The 17,887-nt window shown below is 38.3% G+C and overlaps 1 protein-coding gene and 1 long non-coding RNA gene across 4 annotated transcripts in view; one reads left to right on the forward strand and one right to left on the reverse strand.

The window, feature by feature from the left end:
- LOC127520703 (uncharacterized) overlaps nt 1–17,887 on the forward strand; it is a 269,016-nt gene that overhangs the window by 109,332 nt on the left and 141,797 nt on the right. The window lies entirely within an intron of this gene.
- The window catches only part of gnaz (guanine nucleotide binding protein (G protein), alpha z polypeptide), a 46,098-nt gene that overhangs the window by 4,329 nt on the left and 23,882 nt on the right, over nt 1–17,887 (reverse strand). Inside the window, exons 1-3 of one of the 3 annotated variants that reach the window (XM_051909130.1) lie at nt 14,328–14,513; nt 13,672–13,769; nt 12,015–13,328 (exon numbers count right to left, since the gene is read on the reverse strand). In XM_051909130.1, the coding sequence (XP_051765090.1) occupies nt 12,015–12,737 (723 nt within the window). In that variant the 5' untranslated portion in view covers nt 12,738–13,328; nt 13,672–13,769; nt 14,328–14,513. Of the gene's footprint in view, nt 1–12,014; nt 13,329–13,671; nt 13,770–14,327; nt 14,517–17,887 lie in introns of those variants that run through there. The other 2 variants (XM_051909128.1, XM_051909129.1) reach the window with 2 other exon arrangements.

Here is a 17,887-nt window from a genome sequence, read left to right on the forward strand (position 1 = left end):
TATATATGTATATATGCTAAAGTGCTTTTTCACAAGGGGTTTCAACTTTTTTTCCATTCTAACCTTATTATTATTTCATTATTTATTTTTTGCAAAAATCTTTCAGTATTATTTGAATGATGACACATATCCTTATCTGAAACATGATTAGGTAACAAGAGAACCAGCTTTCTGTAAATACTGAGTATCAATATTTAGTGCCGTAACAGGACTTGTTAAAAATAATTGTCACTTTCTGCAAAGATTAAACGTTATAATAAGGTTCTAAACATTAAAGAAATCCAAAATAAGATTAAAAGCCAAACACCACAAAATCCCTAAGAGAAACAACCAGCAAAAGCAGCTCACAGAATCATGTCAATTTCAGCAGGCATCATATGGCCAACCGAGGTTATTAACCTCTATTTCTCTAGCCCCCGCTGAGTTCCCTATCTAATTCAATTAGTCACCTGCCCATGTTCAATTACCTTGCTGTGTTTGCCAGGGTAATGCCCATAAAACAAAGGCAGAGGACAGGATGTAAATAACACCCGTGAAATGCGCAGAACCATTTTGCTGGCGACATCAGCTGAGCCTTTTACGATACCATCATCCATCCAAGTAATGCATTTTAATCCCCGAAAATGTGCTTTCTGCAGATATTTCAAAGGTTATAGTGTTTACTAAACATAATTTACTACATAATCTACTTTAGCTGCATAGGTAAGACTATAAGACCACATTAAGTCTACTAGAGTCACAAGAAGTGTACTAGCAAATATATATATTAAGCAGTTATTGATTATCTGTGCATTTACCACTAGTGTTTACCACATTTTGTGTAAGTGTGTATGCGGGTGGATCCACCCTTCCGCCCCCTCCCACACCGTGAGCTGCAATGGTTGCAGGCACGTGGCTGGGACGAGCAGCTTGTGACCGAGGGAGGAATCTGATATGAAGACTGGGCCGCTGTTTGAAAGGTTACACAAAACATCATCGTGCTTTAAGCAAATCACAAGATCATTTACGAGAGAGTGAAAGTGGGTTTCACAAAGTTATGAGTAAAATTGGTGAACTATATTAAAACGATGGAGGAATAGTTGCTGTGATGAAGACAATAGAAAGACTTCATCACAGGGACTCATCATTTTTGTCTCCTTTTGCCTTAGTGCAGCACCAAGGTTATTCTTACTGGTCCTGGAGACCCATCCAACAATCAGATAGGAGTGTTAGGGTTTAAGGTTTTTTAAACTTTATGTCAAAGATCCGCAAATAGGGCGATTCCCTTGTGAAGAAGGCAGCTACATATTTAATGTCTAAATAAATACTTCATTTATACTGTATAAGAAAACAATTTAGGCATGATATTGAAGACAACACTTTTCCAAAATTAAATAATTATTTTCAAAATATATATACTGACGCCAAAGCAAATTATTAAAAAATACTCTACACTTTTTTCAAACCACTAAGTGAGCAGTTAGCAGTACATTCCATTTACATTAATAAAATGTTTTATAAACTATCCTGAGAGTTGTCATGACCGAAATGTATTTATATAGCATTTTTCACAAATTTCAGTAAAATTCATTCTTACTGTTAAAAACTTGGCTGTAAATAAAATAATCTCCTAATTTCAGGGTTTAAAAATCAGAAGAGTAAGAATAACTTTAAATGTGCTCAAATGACGATTCTAGGATAGAAATTTCAACTAAGGGGGACAACATCATTTTATCTACCTGCTATTAGGTTAGGGTCTGGATATGGTTAAGACTTTTATTTGACAGGAATATTGTTTAAGGACGAAGAAAAAATGTAATAATTGGACAAAAAGCACACTCTTGGGGAATATGTACCATTTTGTTGGCTTTTTTCTTTTTTGGTCACGTAGGGCAGGAAGTGAGATATGGGGATGAGATATCTTGTAGTGTGAGTAATCCTCCATGTAATATTTGAAAAATAGCACACACAAATTTGATTATTTGGAAAAAAACCCTCTGTTGTAAACAAAGATAAACATTTGTTCGTAACATTTAGCTGGCTGTCAGACTGCTAAGGGCTGCGATTCGCGCCGAGGCCCAAGTGTGTACTCATATTCCTGCAGAGAGAGGCCCTCGAATGGCCTTGAATTGAGCTTTCTGAAATCAGGTCACACCATTAGCCAAACGTCCCTGCAGATCTTAAGGTGTCCATTAAGCAATCGGGCAGCCCAGGGGATAGGGTGGAAATGCTTTGTTGAAGCACAGGGTGTTTCCAACTACAGCCTTCTCCAGAGCCAATTGTGGGAGAGATGGAAGGAGAAGAGAGAGAGAGAAAGAAAGAGAAAAGGAGGCAGGAAGCCAGCGGGAGGGGTACCCCCACCGAGACACACGCCGCAGCGTGACGCCTGGCCTCTCCCTGCGCGCTCCAGACACAAGCCTTCATTAGGCTTAAATATTAATAAGGAGGTTCAACAGTGTATTAATGCTTTGTTTCCTGTAAATAAGAACTGTTGAATTGAGACGTCTCGCTCCAAATCCATTTTGTTGAAGCTGAGTGAAAATGACTCTTGTCTAGTCTTCTAATAGCCCCAGTAGCAATGAGAGAGAGCTGTAAAGTACATTTACACCATACCTGCTCGTAATTGCCACGCTTTGCGTCTCACATTTGTCTCTGTTCTCTTTATCCCACCCTGCTCCCATTTCCTTTGTTGAAGATAAGAACATTATACAAAGATTAGCTGTATTACATCGTAGAAGCACCTCTAGTTATCAGTTCTTTTTATTAAATTATTATTAGAACTACAATCCAGGCTCACTGGAAAAATGTGGCTGTGGCAACATTTCTGCAAAAATAAAATTACGAGGGTTTTGCATGTTTTGTGCAATGTTCAGCGAGTGACGCTAAAAGCGTGTTCAGCTTTATACGAAACAGATGAACGTGACACTGGCATATCATGGCAGTTTGGAAATAAAATGTCTGTGAGTGACGCTAAAAGGTTAATGCTCTGTTGCATTTTAAGATAACACACTACCTACACTAAACCCTACCATAAGCATATCGATAGTGTTAAGCAAAGCAAATGTATAGAGATAAAAACGCATTTGGCTTTCTTCTAAGTCTTTGAGCTCTTTCATCATGACTCATGTTCCACGCTCCACATCGCTATGCTGTACCAGGTGACTAAGCAAGTCCGCTACGTGCAGTTGCACACATGAAGCTGGTTATGTGATGCAAATGTCAAAATGTATTAGTTTACAAATAATGCACTATGGGAAAAAGTGTTTTGAGGTCATAGCATAACAGTATTGCGCAAGGAATTGTCTGAAATTAAGTCTTTCTTAATCAACAATCTGCCCCTGCAATCATAATTTTTGTTAAAAGGAATAAAAGTTTAATTTATTGGCGGTTTAATGCCGCTAGTGTTCATTTTTGATCTGGAAACTGCAGTGAAATGTGTGTATACAGTAGGTACGTTTTTAGAGTTTTGCAAAAATGTAGGTAGAGGCGTGTTTTTCTAGTGAGCCTATGTTGAAGAATTGATAGCATTTTCATAAAAATGTATGAAAGTAGGAAGCATAGAGCTGACTCTGAAGCTATTGTCTCATCGTTTGTCTTATCTTTAAAACTCAGTGTCAAATCTGGTTACCAACTTAATGTGTTCACAATCATAATATGAGTCATTTCGGCTAATGTGGCTAACATTGTTAGCTTCAAAGCTTCATGACATGCAGGAAAAAAATAGTAGGCTAAATCGTGCGCACGATTTTCTAATTCGTTCCCTCGATTTGCTATAAATCGTGTGCATATTAAACGTCCGCACGATTTAGTAAATCAAGGGAATGAATTAGTAAATCGTGCTCACGATTTACTTTTTTTTCTTGCATGTCATGTGCGGTGCTCCGTATAGCTGCCTGGATAGCTATGGATTTTTTTCACTGACATCCATGTTTATCAGTAATTGAAAGATGAGAGTCAGTGTGTCTGAAGCATCACTCAACATTACTGGCAATGCCTGCAGTATAATGTATCAAAAATAACATTTAGAATTAGATTTTTACATTTTCAGAACAAAATGTGAGAGGTGCTTGTCTGTATTGCCCTGATGCAGTGTATTGTTGGTGCCAGGATGTTGCGAAGTGGTTGGTAAGGTGTTCTGGGTGGCTGTTAGCATGTTGCTTGGGTGTTCTATGCAGTTTTTTCAAAATTGCCATTCACTGTCAAAATTGGTTAGTTAGTGAGTTGCCCTGTGTAATTTTGGGTTGCTTTCAGAATGCTAATTAAAGCTTAAAGTCACCATGAAATCAAAATGTACAAGTCCTAATTTTTTATGGAATACTGCAGTATTTATTATAAATGGTAAGGGTTTTTTTTTTTTTTTTTTTAACATAAACACTTTTTTGTTATTCTGGTTGAAACTTCATGATTGAATAGAATAATAGAAGTGTTCTAAATATTAAAAAATGTACATATATCATCTGTGGAAGTCTCAGGACAATTTTTTTCGTCCAGTCATTGCAGACTCAGATTTATGCATTTCTATGGCAACACTATCAATGCAGAAATTCTGCATCTGCAAAAAAATCAGCAGCAATCATTTGGTACAAGTAAGAGCTCTGTAAGTTGTTTACGTTCATTATTATTGTAATGTTATGTGCTTTGAGACATGAAGTAATTTAACACCGTCTCTTATGACGGTTTGCTGAATCTGCTCTGGCTGTGCACGACCTGCACGTTCATGTGTTTTGGAGGAGGCGTGGCTTCCGATTTATTGCTAGCCGCTCAAAAATTGCCTACCCTACCTTTAACTGTACACATCATTATTCTTTTTTTTAATTAATGTGTCCTCGTAATCTTTAATCAAAATAACTTCCCCCTCTTGCACAACATCTTTTCTCTTCTCTGATGACATGTTTACTAGCACGAGGGCGGGACAACCTGTCACCAGGGTTTTTCCTGCATTGAAAATATTTTGGTGGCCGTATTTGATAATTTAATGTGACAATATCTGCCGTTCTGAAGTAAAATGCTCCCGTAAGTGTTTGAGTGAGCGTTTCTATTTACAACGTTTTTTTTCCAGCGTTGAGCTCACAGACATATGACAAACATGTTGAGCGCGTTAATGCAATGGCCAATCAGATGCGTTTAAGTTAGTCAGAATCCACACAACACTGCAAAAAAAAGGGCGGAGCTTTTGTTTAGTGTGATTGCTGCATGCTCACGAATCCTTTCATTATAAACAACAAAGTATAAACACAACGCCAATAAGAGATTCATTGCACAGCGTAGACACACAGGTTCATTGATTATAATAGAAGTTTTTGTAAGAATGCAGCTTTGTGTACCTCGCAATGCAATTGACAGCTTCAGTGCTTAAAATAGCAGCGATCTTTGCTCGCTTTCTGCATATAATATATATTTTTCATACTGCTAACTACACATTGCAAATTTTATATTACTTAATACATTATAATGTTAACAAATGAGACCTTTTTGCAAAGTGTAACCTTGTAACACGTGTAAAGTGTTACCAAATAAATAGACCTGCCACTTTTGCTATGTAATGTGTTACTTTGTCATTCACTGACTTTCAAATCAGTGACTTTTTATGTTGAAATTTACAGATTTTTAAATATAAAATAGTTCTAAGCACTTGGTTTTATGATCTGTCCTGACAGTGATTATATTTTAATTCATTAATAAATAGGATAAGTTAATATTACAAACCATTTCTTTGCATTTATTTTTTTATTTATAAATTATTTATATTTATTTATTGTTAGTACTGGGCTTTGTACTGTGTGTGTGGATGACTGTGTTTGTCGTCCACCACCACCGAAGACCATTTTGGACCCAGGAAAAATCCTGCCGGTCACTCACATTAGATCCACCAATAGCAAACCACAACCAACCAATCAATTCCCCATGGATAAAATCAAGTCCCGCCCAACATTTTTTCTTGTTCTAGAAGTTTCACTCAGATATCCGTCACAATAGGGAGAAAAGATGTGGCTCATCCTTAAAAAATAAGTATGAAAAAAAGTTTAAAAAAGGAAAGTTAAAACCATAATCTTTCCTTCACAAGTCACACATTTTAAGGTATTTTTTAAGTCTGTAGCACAAACGATGTGGGACGATTTACACACTAAAGTTTAATACTTAAAGCTTTGTTCAAATCATTAGTTAACCCAAAAATTATGTCATCATTTACTCATCGTCATGTTGTTACAGTCCTGTATGACTTTCTTTCTGCTGTGGAACACAAAAGATATTTTGAAGAAAAACAGTCCTTTGTTTTTCATTGTATATGGAAATCTTTCAAAATATCTTTTGTGTTCAGTAGAAGAAAGAAAATCATACTGATTTGCAACAACATGAGTGTAAATAAATGATTACAGTATTTAAAATGTTCTCTCTAGTAAAAAATCTGACCAAAAAAGAAGAAGAAAAAAAAAACTAATGTGCCTCTGGATGGTGTCACACATATAAGGTGAGAGATGGTAGAAGTCCTCCATCAATGAACTTCATCAAAGCCAATACATATCCTTCCATGCTGGCCAAGCATCCCTCCCGTGACCCAGATCTTGAGTCTCTCTCCAACTCCTCCCAGCCAACTGGCACCGGAGCTGCATTGCTTCGACTGTCTATTGCGCAATGCAGTTCCTCGCGCTATCCATCTCGGCACAAGCACACGTTCTCCAATGCTTGCACGAGCACACTTCTACCCTCTCTCCGGTTGCCGAGCATCACGTAAACCCCCCTCTCCCGCTCACAGCTCATTGTCAACAGCACAGGATTAGGAGCGTTTGACTGCTCTGTTGCTTGGCAACAGTTGCCATGGAAACCTTTTTTAAGGGAGGGTTGGGTCAAAAAAAGGAACATAGAAAGGGATATTGAAGGGGGAAAAGAAGATAAAATGTGCCATGCCACAAAATTGACAACTGTTGCTTGAAGTCCCCAGCAGAATTAGATGATTGTGAATCACAACTGAAAAGTTACATCTGCGGCACTGAATTACTGGAAAGCTTTTGTACCAGATGTGTGGGAATATGCTTTCCCTTAATAGGGGACTGTGGGACTACAGCAGAAAGGACATTTCTAATATAAATCTATTGAATTTTAGATAATTAATTTGTAAAATTGCTTTCATTAGGTAAAAAATGACTTGAAAGTACTCTTGCCAGTTTTCTTGGTCAAATATGGTCTGTCTTCAAAGCATTAGTCAGCTTTGCGAGCTTTAGCACACTCAAGAGATGGCAGGCATTACAGGATGGTGAAAATAATTATGTGGGATTTTAATGCGGTAACTGAAATTTAGCAGAATTCTGGTAAACGACAATCTATAAAATATCACTCCACTTACGCCTGAATGAAACTGCTTTTTGCAAAGCTCATGACAGCTGGAAATGAGACTTGCAAGAGCGAGGATACATAGATAATTTATTATCTGGGGAAGGTACTGAGTGTTTTCAGTGTTATGGAAAACTTGCCTCGGAACATCTTACAAACATGTTTCATGTGGCCAGGGGCATCATGTAGCTATTTATTAATTATTTATTTTTTGAGGGGGCAGCAATGTTGGCTCTCATCGTGCCCTAGGCAAGATAAGACATGACCAAAGACAAAAAACAATACTTGTATAGTAGTTTTATACTTTATCGAAAACTTCAATAGGGTTTTCAGTGAGCAAGAAATAAAACCTGGGTTCAAAATATAAATGATTTATTGTTTTTTAAATTCATCTCCTTTAACACACACACAGACATATATGCATATATATATATATATATATATATATATATATATATACACACTGTATATAAGGTATATAAGGTCAAACATTCACTGATGGTCCAGAAGGAAACATGATGAGAACCAGGGGGTGTAAACTTTTTGAATTTGAAGATCAAGGTAAATTGTATCTTTACATGTAAATTGTAAAACATGTATCTTCTGTTGCTTCCGAAGGGAGAAGTTCAGAAGTTTTCAACCCCCAGCTCTTAATGCATCATGTTTCCTTCTGGAGCATCAGTGATTGTTCAAACCTTTTTTAATAATTGTGAGTCCCTCAGTTGTCCTCAGTGTGAAAAGATGGATCTCAAAATCATACAAGTGACTGCTGTAAAGGGTTCAAATATGCAAAAGATGCAGGAAAATCAAAGAATTTTCAGGACCAGTAGGATTTTTCTGAAGAACATTGGGCAGTTTAATTGCTCAGGACAAACAAAGGACTCATGAACAACCATCACAAAAAAAAAAAAAAAAAACAGCCAAGGATCATCCAGATAATGATACACAGTATTAAGAATTAAGGGTATGTAACCGTTTGAGCGGGTTCATTTTTTATATATCTTTATATTTTTTTGTTTTGTGGACTGTAAACATCTTTTTTGTAAAATATCTTATTCAAGACAGTACTACATAAAAAATAGCATGCATTTTGTATGATCCCTCTTATTTTGTTAAAATAATAAACATTTTGCAGATTCTGAAAGGGGTTCACAAACTTTCAAGCAGCACTATATATATACAAGGAGATGAATTTAAAACACAACTTTGCATGGTAATTTTTTAAAACATTTTTAAATATTAAAAAAACACTATAATCAACACTATAATCTGCAGTCCTATATACAGTAGTGGCTGTCTAGACACATTACTGTAGTGCAAAAGCTTTTAGTGTCACTAGCCCAACCATGTCTATTTAACACACAAGTCACCAAGATTTTCTCCTATTATCAACATTCAGAGCATCATCGCTCTTCTCTTATAATGCTCGTGTTTCTCCCTATGGCTGACAGCCCGTTCAGACAGACTTTCTTAAGACCACGGAGCATTGCTTAAAACCCTTCGCTGCCAGTCCGACTCAATCATTCGGTGAGCGCACTGATCCCCCTTGCCTCATCCGACATGTGCAAGTGAGTGAATATGCAGGGCGAGGGTGTCATTTTAGAAATTCTGCTCTGTACTGGCAGAACCAGAGCGGATTGGCAGAACACAAGCTGCAGCACATGTGGGCCAGTTCAGAGATGAGTGCTTATTGAGTAATCTAATTCAGAGGCTCACCCCAGACCCTGGAGCTCAAACACACGCTCATCTAGCTGTTAGCGTATGTTTACAAAAGTTGCGAGGCGCTTTGTAGCCCAGATTTTCCATGAGCTTTTCCTGGATGGTCAAGGAGAATGAAAAACTTAGCATAGCAACAACATCTGTCTTATGAACAGAAAAAAATGACCTGATATATCATATTTATTTACTGTGTATCTCTTAAAATCAACATTAAATGACATTAGCCAGCTATTTTACTTCCATGATATAACATATTTCACATAACATAATATTTACATTCTAACCCTAAAGTTAATCGATGGCTCATTCAGATTACTGTAAAAACAGGAACTAGTGTTTTGAAAGAACAATACATTTTAATATCATGTTGACTTTAAAGTCAAAGAAAACATTTGAGTTAATCCAAATCCAGCATGAAAATGAGCAACACACCTTATAAACAGGTGCAGCCAGAGCTAATAAATCATATTTGAAGATGACCTCAGGCTGTATCTCTAACTGCTGCAATGGTTTTCAACTAGATAAGATGGCAACTCCGCAAAAGCTATTGGAGGAGGTCCGCCCTTCCCCCTTCACCATATTCCTTTTCGCCACTCCCCTAGCCAGACACTAACTCCTTGCTTCAGTTTCCTCACTTCCTCTTTGACTTGTTACTTCCTTTTTGTTTCAAACTTTCTAGCAGAAGACACACAAAACTTCTCTGACCCCCATCACATCAGTGATTTTCCCCAGCGCTAAATCTGATGATTCTCGCGGGTACACCCTGACACCTTGCACTGTGAACTCAATTATCACTTTTGTACATCCCCCCTCCCCTCCCTCCAAGACTCACAGAACACTTTTATTTTTAACTCCCCAACGCTAATTGATATTCCAGGCAAATGCACTACTTGGAAGTTCTTGTTGTGAGTCGAGGGAAAAGGTTTAACGTAGTGCACATAGGTATGTCTTTGAACTCACTGATAAGCAATTAGCTTCACCACATGGAGAGAGAATGTATGCAGTTAGGTGGCTGTTTAGAAAAGTTAATTCCGAGTCTTGACGCAAACACACCTTTAATTAACATCAGAGGCAAATACAATCAGGTTTACTCTGTAAATATCATTTGCTATTTATTCACGGGGAGCCTGCTGTAAAGACCAGCTTATGCTAGCATTGGATTTCAATGGTTGTCCACCTTGCTTAAAAAAGCCTAAGCTAATTTGCTGGTTTAAGCTAGTTTACTGTGGTCTCCCAGTCTGGGATCCATTTCCCAAATGCACGGTTAGCAAACTATGATCGCAAATTCTGTTGTTACCAAAATAGTTAAATGATTAAGTGTTTCCCAAAACCAAGGAACATTTGCAAACAGCATCGCAAAGTTGTCTGGTTGGACAGCTCTCAACCTGCAGTTAGACGCAGAGTTTCCTGTTAGTGTGGTTGGAAAGATGGATGAAGTTACTACGGTTTTGGGAAACAGTCATGACTAGCTAGTTAATTTCTCCAACTATGCATCATACTATAGTAGTTAGGCAGCAAGTTATGTCGCTGTATGGGAAATGCACCACTGGTCAAGCTGGTGTTTAACTGGGAGGCCAGGTGATCTCCCAATCTGGCCTGCTGATAAGCCTTGGCAAGGCTGGTCACCCAGCATTGTCTTTCTGATGAAGCTAGATGACCAAAGTAGTCTTGATGGTTAAGCTAGTTTAGTCCCCAACTGGTTAGAACAGGGGTAGGCAAGTTCGGTCCTAGAGAGCCTCTGTCCTGAGTTTAGCTCCAACCTTAAAGGATTAGTTCATTTTGAAATGAAAATTAGCCCAGCCTTTACTCACCCTCAAGCCATCCTAGGTGTATATGACTTTCTTGTTTCTGATGAAGACAATCTGAGAAATATTAATAAATATCCTGACGCATCCGAGCTTTATAATGGCAGTGATAGGGTTCAATGAGTATGAGCTGAACAAAGTGCTTCCATCCACATCCATCCATCATAAACGTGTACTCCACACGGCTCCGGAGTGTTAATAAAGGCCTTCTGTAGCGAAGCGATGCGTTTGTGTAAAGAAATATCCATATTTAAACAAGATATGAAGTCAAAAATCGAGCTTCCGCCAGACCTCCTTTCGTATTCAACACAGAAAGTGTAAACCTCTTGCAGTTCACAAAGCTTATGCTACGTCATGCGCCTTCCCTATTAAACTTACGGAAAAAGTGTAATTGACGCGACGCCAGTTTACACTTTCTTCGTAACTTGTATACGGAAGGCGATCTGGTGGAAGCTCGACATTTGACTTCATAACTTGTTAAATATGGATATTTATTTTACACAAACGCATCGCTTCGCTTCAGAAGGCCTTTATTAACACTTCGGAGCTGTGTGGAGCACATATTTATGATAGATGGATGTGGATGGAAGCACTTCAGCTCATACTCATTGAACCCTATCACTGCCATTATAAAGCTCGGCTGCATCAGGATATTTATTAATATATCTGCAATTATGTTCATCAGAAAGAAGAAAGTCATATACACCTAGGATGGCTTGAGGGTGAGTAAAGCTTGGGCTAATTTTCATTTCAAAGTGAACTAATCCTTTAATCAAACACACCTGAACAAGCTAATCAAGCTCTTCAGGATTACTAAGGCTATAGGCAGGTGAGGGTTTTTTTTCAGGGTTGGAGCTAAACTCTGCAGGACAGCGGCTCTCTAGGACCGAACTTGCCTACCCCTGGGTTAGAACATAAGTGTTTAAAACACAACAAGTTATGCTGGTCTTTAGCAGGGTACTGTTAGTTCTCTGAATAGCTTCAATGTGACTGAAAGCTTCTGCACTACAGGAAATGTGGAAGTGAGATGATAAAAAGCAGTTGTCTGTCAGTGCCACGGACAGGATGAATTTACTGTAAAGATGTATGTAGCCTATTGCAGATAACACTGGTTTCATGTGTCCCTGCCTGCATTATCTTGCCAAAGTAAATGACCAGAATACAAAATTGGGCTTTCCTTACCGTCTGGTTGTCTTCATAAAGCTTGAGGTCATAGCCACTGAGCTCCACACAGAATATAATGGCAGTCACACCCTCAAAACAGTGGATCCACTTCTTCCTTTCTGAACGCTGGCCACCCACGTCCACCATTTTGAAGGTGAGCTCCTTGAAGGTGAATTTGTTCTCAACAATGCCAGTGGTCATGTCTCGTGAGCGCAGAATGTCCTCAACAGTTGGGATGTACTCTGGGGCAGAAATGCGGTCCAGGTCATTTAGATAATAGGCCGTATTGTCCTCTAGATGGTACTCATTGGAGCGGCAGAAACACTCCTGGACCCCTGGATCGGCCCACAAGCGCTTCATCACCCCCAGGAGCTCTGGTGTGATCTCACCCTTGCTCTCAGCAGGCCCGGTGAGGGCAAAGAGTTGCACTGCGTCATAAGCTCGATCGGGGTTATGGAAGTCGATCTTCAAGGTGGCGAGGGCACGGATGATGCGGGTGAGTGAGTCGATGGCGTTGTAGAGAATGAGGGGCTTGTATTCCTTGCAGGCCTCCAGGTTGAAGCCTCCACTGTGGATGATCTTCATCTGCTTCACGATGGTGCTCTTACCAGAGTTGCTGGTGCCGAGCAGTAGAAGTTTGATCTCACGTCGCTGCCGTTGGCTCTCTGAGCGGAGGTGTCGATCGATGCGCCGTGAGCGCCGGGCGGCCTCCTTTTCCTCCGAACTCTGCCGGCACCCCATGGTTGACTGCACCTGGACTTGAGCTGGTAATCCCAGGGAGTGAGAGAGTGGACGGTAAAAAGTATGCAATGTAAATAAGATACGTTGATACAGTTGAGCGGAGACTAGAGGAAGCTTTTGCTGGAAACCTGTTTCAGATTGATGTTAGACAACTTGCATTGTTCAAGTCTACAGTTTATGATTTTTTTTAAGGGTTGATTTTTTTGGCGCACAATGCTACCATGACATGGTGGAAGACCCACTCAGGCCCTGGCATAAGGGCAGTTGCCTTTGAGATCCCAAGGACTTGGGGTTCATATCAGGGGACTCTCTCCCCTGAGCACGGCGGGCTTTAAGTGAACTTGTCAATGTTCATCGAGAGAAAGTCGAAATCGTAAAATTCCTTCGCTCTCCTCCCTCATGGCGTCCAGTGTGCTTCCCTGTATTTCTGTGACTGATTCATCTGTAGACAACTCCTACCTCCTTTAATTTTCTTCAGACACTTTCGTACGATGGAATGTCAGACCTTTGTTCTTGTGGACTGTTTTGGGTGACTGTGTACTAGATCGTTCTGCTTACATAAGCCAGTGAGGCAGCTAAAGGCCCACGTTCCTGCAGGTAAAAAAAAAAAAAAAAAAAAAGAGATATTAGTAATCATGAAACAGAAAGGAGGGCAACTAAAAACAAGAATTATAAGATGAAAGTTTCCATCAGAAAGATCTTAAACATTCCTAAACCTTCTGGACTGGATGATGTTCCCACAAAATTAAACATTAATCACTTCACAGTTCTTAACTTTAAAGTCAAGATGATGCATTCATTCATAACCAAGTTTTAACTTTGTAAATGTGACATATTTCTGAGTAAAACAGAATATACAATGAGAAAAAAAACTCTAAGACTTGATTTTGTCCATAAGGAATTGATTGGATTGTGAGAAGTGGGCATTTCATACCAGGATGGAGTCAGACCTGAATGAAACACTGCTGGCACCCAAAGGAGACTTTCTGACCAGGGCATGCAGCTGAAGGTAAAGTTTGCCATCAAGAGCTCCTAAATCCATCCCAATGATAACACTTCTATCGTTATTTGCTATTATTGCTGTAATTTGAACTATATTAATGTTAACTGGAATTTAAGAAAAAGGCTGTTTTACCTACAGCAGTGCCCTAAAATAAAGCCTACTGCAAATAGGTAACTGGCTACATGGCCTTGATGATGTGAGACAAAAATCAAAGAAAGTAGACAAACTTTTTGGTAACCTTATAATGAAAGTAAATAGGTCCATTTTGAATTACTGTTGACTTTGACTTGTTGAAAATGTGACTTGTTGACTTGCATACAGAAATCTTTTCAACAAACAAAAATAGGCCTACTTGAATTGCACATGCAGAATAAACAAATGTACATGTTCATACTCATCACAAACTCAAGAAAAATCACACCAATTGCTTTCAAGTAACAAAAACATTCAAGCAAAAGATGAACAGACATGGTCATTATCACAGTCAGCCTCTGTTAGCTCTACAATATAATTTTGCTACACACTTCTGCTTTCTCACAAACTCTCAAACACACACCTCAGATCTCGTTATGTATCAAAAATCTAACCTTCTCCATGGTAAACCTGTCTCATCACGCACTCCCTTGTCATCTGCATCTCTCTGCGACCATAGATTCAGGTCTGCCAAGGTGATCCAGCACACAAAGCCCACACACACATTTGTTCTCAAACAGACACATCCACACACACACATGCACACAAGCAGAGGCAGGCAGGGTGTGAAACGGAAACAGATGTGAGATGAATGTCCTTCCCTGAAGCAAAAGGTACCGCCCATTCTGCTTTCCCTTTCCCAAAGCCACAACCACTGAGCTAACTGATAGCAGGTGGACTGTTTATTTACTGTCATGGTGGAAAATAACTGGCTCAGACCAACAGGTGCTTTACTCCAACTCATTCCAATGTAATAAATGCAACAAACCCCTTTAGAAAATGGTTAGTAATAATTGTATGGCAGGGCTAAACAATAAGGATATTTTCTGCTGGCCCAGTTGGGTCAGTATTTTTACCTACACATTTTTATCTATTAATATTTTAATTATATTGATTATATTGTATGTTTAGCCGCCCCATTAAAGGGATAGTTCATCCTAAAATGCAAATTAAGTAATCATTTACTCACACTGGTGATGTTCTAATGCCATTCTCTTTTTTTTTTCGGACCACGAAAGGGGAAAAAAAAAAAATGTTCTACTAGCACTCGTCCGTTAAAAATATCCCGGTCACCCTCATCTATAAAGGCAGTGGATATAGTGAATCAAGTATTAAGCTTTAAAAAAAATATGCATAAGTATCATAGAATGATCCCATGCAACACGCGTCATATATTCCAAGTGTTCTGGAGGTATACGATATGGTTTGGTGAAAAACAAAATTAAATTTAATGTATTAATTAACGAAAATCCTGACCTTTGCCTTAAGTCTTTTGTGAACATCTGAGCATTCATGATACTCTATTAGCGCCGACTCCGACTCGCTCAGAATAAAGCACACAAGTTTTGAGAAAAAGATTTAGTAAAACTCTTAGAAATCCCCAAAAAGTATCCGTGTACTTTCTTTACCGAGATAAATATCTCCGGACCGGAACTCCGGTTGTCAGATGATAGCTAGAATGACAGTTGACAGATGTGAACGCGGTAACGTATTGTTGTGACGAGCACAACGGATCCAGTCAACGCGGAAAAGAAAGAAGGCCTACATGGATTATATTTCATGTCGCGTTTTTGTATTTCAAGGTCATATTATATTTCAATGTCAGGATTTTTATTAAATATTATTAAATTTAATTTTGTTTTTTACTAAACCATATCGTATACCCCCAGAACACTTGGAACATCTGACATGTATTGCGTGGGATCATTCTGTGATACTCCGGCGCCTTTAAAAAAAAAAAAAAAAAAAAAAACCTTGATGCTGGTCGCTATTCACTGCCATTGTATGGATGAGGGTGAGCGGGATATTTTTAAAAAAAAATCTCATTTTGCGGTCCAGAAAAGAAAGAAGGGCATACGGCATTTGAACAACACCAGGGTGAGTAATGATGACTTAATTTGCATTTTAAGGTCAACTAACCCTTTAAATAACCCCATTGTATAACAGCATTTAGGCTATTTTATTTATTTATTTATTCATGGCTGTTTTATGCAGCCAAGCATAAAAACCATTTCTTCAGAGAAATGTATAAATCGTGTTTATTATTAGGGTTAAGGTTAGGGTTAGATATAGGCCTACATTTTAAAATTCAATCCGTTTTAGTCACTCACAGTTAACCATTCCAAAATCCCTACCAGTCATTTTTTTTCACATCCCTGCATAACACCTTGTTCTTCAGTCTGACACCATTTGAACGTACTGTGCCATCCATTATTGAAAGCATCCCAGCAAACAATATATGGATAAACGGACCCTTAATATGATGTGACCCCTAAAACAATTCATAATGAAATATGTACTTTCAAGGGGAGTAGATGAGCTCTAAAGGTGATCTGTTAGAACAGAAGTGCCTGAGGGACAGCATAATAAATGGATGCTCTTTGTGACAGGCCGTGTGCTATTGGCGGTGTAACAAATGTGAAATCACGCCATGGCCTAGTTTCGGCAGAGATTACATTTCCTAGACTGGTCGCACAGAGAGAGAATATCTCCAAGATCTGTCACAGACAGAATCCTGCTCTTAGAAAGATTATTGCACAAATATGTGTGGCAGGATTTGACAGGAAAAAGAAACACAAAATACAATGCACAAAAAGGAAGGTATATGAGGAGTTTTTTTTTCTGTTAACAGCACAGGATGATTCAAAAGATGTTTCAAAATTCAAACTAGTTCAAGTTCAGCTAGTTGTTCTGTTAGCAAAGCAGGGCTGTAATTTTTGAATGTACACTCCAAATACAGTACACTTTTTTTGTCCCATGACATTTTTTGTATTCATATTCTGAGAACTATTATCATATTTTAAATAAATGAATAAATTTTATAAGCAAGTTTATAAAACATCAAATATTCATCCTTAAAGGGTCATTTTGGCCTGTCTGACCTCGGAGGATTTGAGGCCTTCCAACACACTCATGGCAATTCATAACTATTTCATATTTTGACAAATTCGTAAGAATTCGTACCATCTCATTTTTGTATAATCTGCTTATGCCCCACTGAAGTTTAGGTTAGAGTAAGGGTTTACTTTTTTCTAAATTCTAATGTTTTCATATAAATAAAAATTGTACAAACTTGCCACCAATTCACCACAATGTAAAATAATTTTTTATAATGAAATCTAGTTAGGCCTTCTTGAGTGTATCTAACAATTAAAATAAAAATGACAAACAATTGTAATAACTGACCTTCATTTAATTGAGAAAAAAAAAAAAAAAACGTTTTAACTGTAGGCCTAACCTATTTTGTCTTATCAAAAACCTAATATTTAGCTGTGTCTGACTTGTTACCACAGGATTTTCTCCTATTACAAAAAATTTAACATTCCCTAACATTGTGAAACCCAAGAAGTGGGTGACCTACCAGCGTCAGTTGTGTTGCTTCACTGCCATTCACAAATCCTCTCCCGTGGCCTCGTGGGATAGTAAAGTGTTCATCTTATGTGCACGTCAGAATCTCGCCTGAAGTAATAGGTCATCCGGGTACTTTTTGCCTACTCATTTATGAGTGCTGTGAATTCTGACATACTTCTTTTGTCACATACTGTTTTTCGCATACTATATAGTAGAGAAATATGCGATTTGGATGCAGCCATCTTAATGTCTTCATTGTTTTCATTGAATCATTCATTCAACCGATTTGTTCAAAAGGACTGATTCATTCAGTAGCAAAACAGCAATGTGTGTTTCTTACAGATGCAAAACAGTTCTGCTGTGGCTTTGTTTGAAACTATTTTCAAAGGCGAAATGCAGAAAAAAAACAGGTAATATGATGACTTTTTGTCTCATCAAAAACCTAATATTTAGCTGTATCTGACTTGTTACCACATGATTTTCTCCTATTACAAAAAATGTAACATTCCCTGACATTGTGAAACCCAAGAAGTGGCATCACGTCAAAGTGACATTACTTCCTGTATGATGGAAAAACGATTGAATAATCTTAGTGCAGTTATTG

Source organism: Ctenopharyngodon idella, chromosome 10, assembly GCF_019924925.1.
Source record: "Ctenopharyngodon idella isolate HZGC_01 chromosome 10, HZGC01, whole genome shotgun sequence".
Lineage (NCBI taxonomy): Eukaryota > Metazoa > Chordata > Actinopteri > Cypriniformes > Xenocyprididae > Ctenopharyngodon > Ctenopharyngodon idella.